General features: G+C 66.0%; 1 protein-coding gene across 4 annotated transcripts; it reads right to left on the bottom strand.

Moving 5' to 3' along the window:
* Positions 1–689: 689 nt before the first annotated feature.
* POLM (DNA polymerase mu) lies at positions 690–8,227 on the bottom strand. 4 transcript variants are annotated; one of them, XM_046021335.1, is made up of 11 exons: positions 7,847–8,227; positions 6,441–6,627; positions 5,693–5,791; positions 5,369–5,539; positions 4,623–4,694; positions 3,018–3,138; positions 1,713–1,863; positions 1,490–1,588; positions 1,157–1,387; positions 984–1,067; positions 690–827 (listed from the first exon to the last, which is right to left on the bottom strand). In XM_046021335.1, exons 1-10 carry the CDS (start codon positions 8,023–8,025, stop codon positions 1,013–1,015), a joined length of 1,365 nt encoding a protein of 454 aa, XP_045877291.1. In that variant the 5' UTR covers positions 8,026–8,227; the 3' UTR covers positions 690–827; positions 984–1,012. The 4 variants fall into 4 exon arrangements, with proteins under 4 accessions (XP_045877291.1, XP_045877289.1, XP_045877290.1 ...); XM_046021333.1 differs by having other exon boundaries at positions 1,486–1,588; positions 7,847–8,222; XM_046021334.1 differs by having other exon boundaries at positions 1,486–1,588; positions 1,713–1,845; positions 7,847–8,221.
* Positions 8,228–8,548: the final 321 nt, after the last annotated feature.

The following is an 8,548-nucleotide window of genomic DNA, read 5'->3' on the forward strand; positions in this document are numbered from 1 at the left end:
TGACGGCCCCACGGGCGTGTGCGGCTCGGTCAGAGCGGGGGCGGGGCTTGCAGAGGAGGCCGGGGGCCAGCAGAACGTGGGAATGCTAGGCTGCTGGGGGCCACAGTGAGGACTCTGGGATGCTGGGCAGGTTGGGAGCTGCAGAATGTGGGGAGCGAGGGGGGAACGCTGCGCGACCTGTGTTAAAGGCCAGAGGAAAGAGCTTGGAAGAACAAAGGCAGAGCTGAGACGCCTGTTGGGAGGTGGGGGTCAGCACCCAAAAGTCTCTCCCCCACCCCGGCTCCAGCTCTGTGTCCTGTGCCTCTCCAGATGCCAGCAGACTCTCGGGGCAGGGGGGCTCCAGGCCCTCATCCCCTGGCTCGGAGCCCTGGGAGCCCACCATCCACCACCTCGGGTTCTGCAACCGCCCAACCAGGGAGACAGCGCCAGTCACGTCCTCAATGGCCCAGCGGCACTCTGCCATGGTGGCCCAGCCCCCAACCATCACCCCATAGCCGATGGGGGCCAGTACCCCATGCTCCCCCGTCATAGCACCACGTTCAGAACACAGACCTTGGTTTGGTCCACGTGCTCATTTCATTAGATCCTGGACTGGAAGTTGGGGAGGCGGGGAGAAGCGCCCTGCATGGTGGGGCTCCGGTCAGGGGTCAGGAGGGGCGAGGGCCTGGGGCAGCAGCGCAGCTTCTCCTGGAGCCCACAGGGCCTGGCTTGCCAGAGTGGAGTGGGCCAGGCAGGTAGGTTCAGGCGTTTCTCTGCTCTGGAGGAAGGTACTCAAGGCCCAGGAGCCGGAATATGTCTTCCTCGGAGGCCACACGGAGCAGCGTCTTCTGCAGCAGGAGTGCGGGCGTCATGGCCTGGGAGCGCCCCCCCCACCACGGCCACAGCCAGCTTCCTCAGGAAGGGTGTGGGGAAGGCATGGGGAAGGCGTGGGGAAGGGCAGCCCAAGGCCTGTTTCTCCCCCAGGCGTCCCCCCAGCAACACACCTGCTCGGGGTCAAAGAGCCCGTGGCTGTTCAGGCACAGCCCCCTCTCCTTCCGGCTGAAGCAGCGCAGCTCCCGCTCGAAGTGCTGGGGAGAGCAGGGTTGTGGCAGAGCTGCGACCCACACCCCCCCCCCACCCCGCAGTTCCCCGCCCAGCCCCCAGGGCATGAGCCTACCTTAGAGCCCGTCCAGCCAAGCAGGGCAAAGGGGAACTGGCTGACAGGGACCGCCACCAGGTCCACACGCACGGCCCGCCTGTGGGCGCCCCCCGCCGCGGCCCCTGGGGGATGTGGCAGGCAAAAAATGCAGAAACTCCTCTCAAAGGCATCCATGGTGTGTCTGTGCCGGGTCCGGTGCGCAGCGTCTTCGGGGTGGCCACGGTGGTGCTGGTGGTACAGGACAAGGCCCTACGGGCAGAGCAGGTGTGGCCTCTGCCGCGGGGCAGGGCGGGGGCAAAAACCTGGGTCCCACAGTCCTCCCAGCACAGGCAGCCGGAGCCCCTCACCTGCCTCTCCAGGCGGCGCATCACGTCGGGCAGGAGCCCTGCAGCCAGGCTCTCCTGGGGATGGCTGAGCAGCAAGTCCACGTCGTGGCCGTGCAACTTACCCCTGCGGGGGCACCGTCAACCCCTCTGACTCCGGGCCGCACAGCACTGTGGCAGCCATGCACTCCCCCGTCCCATAAGCAAGGCCCAGCTCCGCGCCTTCCCCAAGGGCTATCAAACCCCCTCACCTCCGGAAGCCGCCCACCAGCGTCACGGTGGCACCAGGCAGGACGTCCGCCGCTGCAGCCTCCACCTCCTGCTGCAGGGCCTCGGCCTCTGGCCGCTGCACCGGGACGCTCAGCTCACGGTAGTGCTGGAGTCCTGCAGAAGCACGGGCCCCTGACCGTCCCCACCCCACCGGTCGCACTCTCCACCGGACCCTCCTCGCTTCGAGGCAGAGGAAACCGTAGATCCGTGGGCAGCTGCACAAAAGGGCAGAAGCCCCCACGTACCCCACCCACTCCCCACCATGGCAATGACTGTCCATCCCATCGGGGTGCTGGTGTGGATGCCCTTACGATGCAGACCCTACCCCCTTGAAGCCTCAGTTTTCCCCTCCATAAAATGGGCCAGAGGTGATAAGGACATAAAAGACGCAGAACCCCTTCACCGGAGCCCTGGCCCATCTCGGCACCCGCGGGGGCACCGCTACCTCCTACACGGTCAGGAGAGGTTTTGGGGCAGCAATGGCACCTGGGGGCACAGGCTCTCAGTAGTTGGTTCCTGACCACATCATGGGGGGACGAGCGGCTGAGTGGCACCAGCAATGACAGCTCCTCCGTCACAGACATGTAACTCCCTGGGTCTCATGGCATGGGGTCCTCTATACAGCCTCCCCTCCCCCAGCCCGGGGGAAATGTTCCAAGACACGGTGGGTGCCAGGCTGCGGAATGACTTCAGCCCCAACCCCAGCCACACGGGGAGGACAGAGCATCTAAGCCCTGCGACCCACTGGCCTCACACAGAGCTGCTCACGGACCACACGCTTCATAGAGAATGTAACCGAGGCTCAGAGAAGTCAAATCCCAGGGCCGTGGTCACCCAGATAGGGGCTGTGGCAGGATCCAGCCCAGGCCTGACCCACTCTCAAGCTCACACTCATTCCACGGCACGGGGCCTCCTGCCATCACAGGCCCTGACCTGAGCCACTCCTGCCACACAGGTCCCCGTGTCATCTGCCAGCGTGCCAGGACACCAGCCCCGTGCTGGCAAGCTGTGCTCAGGGCACGGGACACTGAGATCCAGCCTCTCCTTCCTGGTCCAGCCGGGAGGCGCTGACGTCACAGCAGTCACTGTCACCATCGCCCTTTGCTGTGGATGGGCTGCAACGGATCCAGACTGCACCCGCCAAACAGAGAGGCCTGCCTGTCCCGGGACCTCCATGCACTGACCCCACACCCTACCGTCCAGGAAGCCCCCCGGCATGCGCCGTGGGCCGGTGCTAAGAGCTCCGGGTGTGGGCAGCCTGGGGTCTGCCCTTCTCGGAGGCTCACCTGCTCTCTGCTGCTGGGTCAGCCTTTGGAGCTGCTCGTGGAGGCTGTCCAGGGTCCGCAGCCCCTCCTGGTACCAGCGGTCAGCAGTCTTTACCCCAACCCCGAAGATCCCGGTGAAAAGCTGTTTGGGAGATGAGTACAGTGTGGTCAGGAGCAAAGTCCTGACAGAAGACACAGACGGCCACAACCGTTGGCAAGGGCAGCACTGCCCGGGGCCGTCCTGTGGCCGCTCCGGCTGTCTGGTTCCAGCAGCCTGCCCGAGGCCACAAAGTGCACACAGGCAGGATTCAAGCCCCTGGGCTGGCCTGCGCAGGGGCCAGCCCGGACAGACTCCGCTGCACCTCCCTCCAAGGGCCCCTGCTCCGGCAACCTCTCTCCCCAGGGCCCATGCAGGCCCAGCCCGGAAGTCCAGCCCCACACGCCAGTCACGGCCACAGCCTCCTGTCCACTAAGAACCACACGGAGCAGGAGTCACTGCCCGGCCACAAGGAAATACAGCATGGGGGCCAACCTCTCGTTGGGGGCAGCTGGCGCCTCATGGGCTTCCCACATGGGTAGGGGGCCTGGACCCCAGTCCCAGCATGTCACTCTTTCCTTCCTGACCGCAGCTCACTGGTCAGAGATAGGCACCTGCTTTAGCCATCCCCTCCCTGGCAATTTTTGGAAATAAAACAGGTCAGGCCTGTGCCATGGTAGCGGCTGTAACCCACGGAACAGGAAGCTTCCGTGGCCGGGTCTCAGCTGGCAAGTGGGCCAGTGTGCGGAAAGGAGGATGACTCCCGTGGCCCTTGGGTCCCCGAGCCCTGTTTCCTTTGGCTACAGCCCTGCCCCCTTCGTGCTATGCTGGCCCTCCTTCCTTCCCTCCATCCCCTGAACCAAGCCCGAGTCCCCACGAAAAAATGCTCAGAACCACCCAACCATGTTGCTTAAACAAAGAACTTCTGGTTGCTGACCCACCTCTCTGCTGGCCTGGGCGCTCACCTGGCACCCTCCATCCTTCACACGTGGCTCCTCTCCCTCTCTGAAGCCCCCCGTTGGCCCCTAGCATATTCGGGGCCATCCCCAGAGCACCAACGGTCCACCCTGCCAGGGAAGCCCCCCGCCCCAGCTGGTCGCTGATGGGACAGGTGTCAGAGCAGCAAGACGGAGGCAGCCACAAGAGCTCGGGCACATCCTGCCAGAGGCGGGAGGAACGGGGGCAGGTGCGCTATGGACACAGGCAGGGCGACAGGCGAGATCATAAAGAGGGAGACCGTGCGAGGAGGGGCAGCCCGTAGACTCGGTGCCACGAGGAAGTGAGTTACGTCCAGCACGCACCGTTCGAGATGCCAGTGGACACGGCACACCGGACACAGTCCCACTGACGGTCCGATGAGAACAGGCGCTGCCGAGTGATGAACACACTGCCCCGTGCTCCGCACGAGCATCCCCTCACCCCGCTCGGCTCGGCTGCCTCACGCACATCGGGTGTCAGCCAGCTGCCGCCGCCTCCGCGAGACCTCCTCCGAGCCCTGGGTGCCCTGCTCACCTCCCACCCACAGATGGAGCCGTGCTGTGCACCCGGGGAGGGCTCCAAGCCCCCGTGGGGGTCTGCCTTGCATATACCTTCATGGTCTGGTACCGCTCTGACCACCGGACCCTCTCCACCTCCTCACACACCCCATGTTCCAGCAGCTCCTGGGGAACCAAGCAAAAGGCTCAGCCAGACTGGCGACAAGGGCAGGGCACAAGGACCAGGCGGCACCCCGACACTCAGCCAGGCAGCTTCATCCGATAGGGACCCACTTGGAAATACAGACCAGCCTGGGGAGGCATCAGTGCTTCTGGCTTCATGGCCCTTGGCCCAGGGAATACGGGCCGCCTCTCAGGTGAATGACAGGTCCCAAGATACATAAACCATGGCTTTTCCAAACACGGGGGACATATTCAACAGGCCTTTGCATAGAAGCTTAACTGAGTTCAAAAGTATGTCTGGTCCCCACGTGTTCTCCCAGGGGCAAGAGTACCCCTTACATGGCCCACTTCACAGGACATGTGAAGAACCTAACATTTTGGCTTCTTACATATCTTCCAAGATATGGTGTTCCAAGTCAGGGGCTCCCTTCCACCATCCCAGACAGCGGGGCCGCCACCGGCGATGCCAGCTACCAGTCCTGCCTGGTCCCTCCCAGCTCCACGGTGTGGCCCCATTTACAGACGAGGAACGTGAGCAGAGGGCGGCTTGCCCGGGACCAGAAGCTGGCCTGCACGGCTGCCCTGAGCCCCCGAGCCCTGCGCTCACAGTCCCCAGGCCGCATCACCCGCGTGCCTGCACTCCCGACTCCACCGGGCTGAGCGTGCTGAGCACCCACCTGGACGACCCTGAGGGAGTGTTCTCCAAAGTGGGGCAGCCCCTGCAGCTGGCTCGGGGCCGTGACCTGGCTCGGAAGGGCCTTGAGCACCGCGGCAGCTCTGCGGAAGGAGAGGAAGCGGCCCTCGCTTCCCTCAAAGCCTGCGGCCTCTGCAAGCACCTCCAGAGCCTCCTGCCGGGAGAGGCCCTTGGTGAGGGGGAAGGGGGTCCGGTTCCCCATCATCCAGCTCCCACCCCTGTCCCCAAGCTGGGACAAGGCACAGTAGCAGGGCTCCCGGGAGCAGGCCTGGCCCCACCCCGGGGAGGCTGGGAACCCAGGGCTCACCGAGAGGCTGGTGTTGGGGTGTGTCAATGGCGTGGGGCGCTGGCAGGCGTAGGGCAGCACCCTCACAGTGCCGGGTGGTCCTTTCCCGGGCACAGCCGCCTGGGGATGGGCGACACAGAGGCCATGCGAAGGCTGAGGGCTCCCAGGGCCAGGCAGCCCCTGGAGTCCCGCCCCGACAAGGACAGGAGGGGCAGAGCAGGCTGAGGAGGGGCTCCTTGCCCACTGGAGCAGGCACGGCCCCTGAGGGCTCTCAGGGGCGACACTTCCTGTCACTGCACCTGCTGAGAGCTCCACCTCCTGAAGCCCTCTCGGTCAAGTGGGCTAGCAGCACTCGTCGTCCCCTTGCAGACAGGGATGGCAGCTCGTGGCCCACAGGCAGAGCCCGGGTCTGAACTTGGGACGCCCGGCTCTGAGCCCACACACACCTGCATCCCCCAGGAAGCACTGCACAGGGCAGCAGCCACGACCCACCTGTACGTCCTCGGGTCATCCAACTGGGACTGACCATCTCAATACTTGAGCAAGAAATGCCTGAAGATGCTCGAAATGACTAGACTCCAAGAGCTCATAGCAACGATGAGAGCAGGAGCCGGGACGGCCTGACCTCCCAGGGCCCTTGGGGGTCTGCACTGAGCCCCACTGCCCCCCTCATCTGTCGGCACGGCCGTGCTGCTGACAGGTCACCTGCCCCTCCAAGCCAGGCTGCACCGGCATTCTCCGCCGGCCCTATGCCAGGCCACCAGCTCACCTCCAGGCGGTGCCGACGCTCCACGGGCACAGGCTGCCCAGCCGCCATGCTTTCCGTGAACCAGCTGATGTCCAGCAGCGCCGGGCGGGTGCACTCTGGAGCAGAGGCCGCCGCCGCCCTGCGCTCCTGCCAGCACCTGGCCTCCTCCGCGGAGGTCTGTTCCATTACCACATGCGTCACCTCGGAGCTGGGCAGAGAGAGGGGACAGAACTGACTCCCAGAGGTCCTTCCTGCCTCGCTCCGCCTTGGCTCACAGTCCCCTCCGCCGGGTGAGCACCCGTTCCTGCTTCCAGCGACCTCTTCAGGAAGCCCCTTCTCACAGATGAACGCGTCTGCCGCCTCACCACCCAGCCCAAGTTTCTGTCAACCCGTCTGTCCTGTCCCCGGGCCCCTGAGAACGGAGGCCAGGCCCTGAGCCTCTCCATCTGCTGAACCGAGGCTGCTCGGGTCTGACCCCAGCTCCTCCACGAGCGCTGCATGGCCTTGGGTATCTCACTTCTCTGTGCCGATTTCCTCCTCTTTGAAGCCGTTAACAACCTGATTACCGCCTAGGGTCGTTAGAAAGATTAAACAAACTCATAAGCCAAAGGGCTCAGAGGCTTAGCGCCGCACATTAAACTCCTCGGAGTGGGTCTAACCGTGGGAATGATTAAATCACTTCAAAACAAAGCAGAACGAAAGCTGCTGGGGGACTGGCCCCTGGTTCACGTGCTCCCTTAACTTCAAACCTGCGGGAACCCATTTCCTTAATCGCAGCAGTGTCTCCGCACCCAGCCCATGATTTTTGCAGATCTCGGAGCCCCACTCGCGGCGCTGTCTCTGCCGCAGGGGCGAGGTCGGTCTGGTTAACAGGGCAAGACGCACTCGCTCAGGGCAGACGGCGGCGAGCCGGTGATACCCTCAACCACCCCAAACGGCCCCCTGGCTCTTTCCAGAGCCCCGGGCACACCCCCTCTGTTTGTCCCACAGAGCACTCCTGGCCCTAACCGCTAACGCCCGCTGCAGAAGAGGATATTCGAGGAAAAGCCAGGAGAGCACTGAGAGTCGCGGTTAACTGGCATCCGAAACCGCGGGCGCCTCCACTTCCACGTGAGTCGGTTTAGACCTCAACGTCCTCCGCTGAAAAGAAACGCGGCTCGCGAAAGTGGCTGGTCCCCGCGAAGTCTGAGCACGGACATGAGGGCTCCCACCACGCAGCAGCGTCCGGGGCCAAGCGCGCACAGGCGTCCCTCGGTGCCCTGAGGGCGCAGCACCCGCCCCGCGCCCCTGGTGCAGGCGCCCCCCGACCACGAAGGTGCCCCGGGCAGGTGCCCCCCTGAAGACGCCCCGGGCAGGCGCCCCCGCGAGGCGCCGCGGGTAGGAGCCCCGGGGCGGCCCGGGCCTCAGGCCGTTCCGCTACGGCGCACCTGTAGTCATCCAGGACCCGGAAGCCCTTAGAGAGCGCCAGGCGCGTGAGGAAGGCGCGGCGGCTGCGGCCCATGCGCTGCTCGGCCAGGTGGATGGCGACGCCGGGGAAGCGCGGCGGGCAGGGGCAGGCCGGGCCGCCGGGGGAGCCGGTCCGCGCTCGCCGCCGCCGTGGTAGCATCCTGGCTCCGGGCCGGCCACCGCCGGGAAGAGACGCGCGGAAGCCGGAAGAAAGGTGCCCGAGACGGGCTGGCGGGGCACGTGGCACCCGGCGGAGCGAGCGAGGACGCCGCGCCCAGCACACCCCTGGCGGCTCGGAGCGCCCCCGGCCCCACCGACAAGCGTTCGCGCTCTCAGCCCAGTCTCCATGCAAATAGCACCAGAGGCCACGCCTTTTATGTAAATAACCGCCGAACGACCTGGACGGCGCGGGCGCGGGGGGCGGGCCCGGGAAGAGCGGGGCGGGGCGGGGCGGGGCGGGGCGGGGCGGGGCGGGGCGGGGCGGGGCGGGGCGGGGGTGGGGCCGGCGAGCCACGGGCGAGCGCGGGGGCGGGGCCGGGGAGCGCCGGGCTGGGGGCGGGGCCGGGGAGCGTGGGGCTGGGGGCGGGGCCGCGGAGCGCTGGGGCCGGGGCACGCGCTGTGGGTAGAGGTCCGGCGGGAGAGGTCGGTGGGGAGCGGCGGGGGCGGGATACGCGGCGGGGGCC

Source organism: Meles meles, chromosome 10 (assembly GCF_922984935.1).
Source record: "Meles meles chromosome 10, mMelMel3.1 paternal haplotype, whole genome shotgun sequence".
Lineage (NCBI taxonomy): Eukaryota > Metazoa > Chordata > Mammalia > Carnivora > Mustelidae > Meles > Meles meles.

What these genes read in the sequence shown, in the direction of transcription:
- POLM (XM_046021333.1), bottom strand. Translation starts at nt 8,025, where the DNA reads ATGCTACCACGGCGGCGGCGAGCGCGGACCGGCTCCCCCGGCGGCCCG. An exon ending in ACCCCAACACCAGCCTCTCG is followed by an intron (nt 5,540 to 5,692) that starts GTGAGCCCTGGG and finishes CTCTCCCGGCAG; the next exon opens with GAGGCTCTGGAGGTGCTTGC. An exon ending in TGCGCCGCCTGGAGAGGCAG is followed by an intron (nt 1,388 to 1,485) that starts GTGAGGGGCTCC and finishes CTCTGCCCGTAG; the next exon opens with GGCCTTGTCCTGTACCACCA.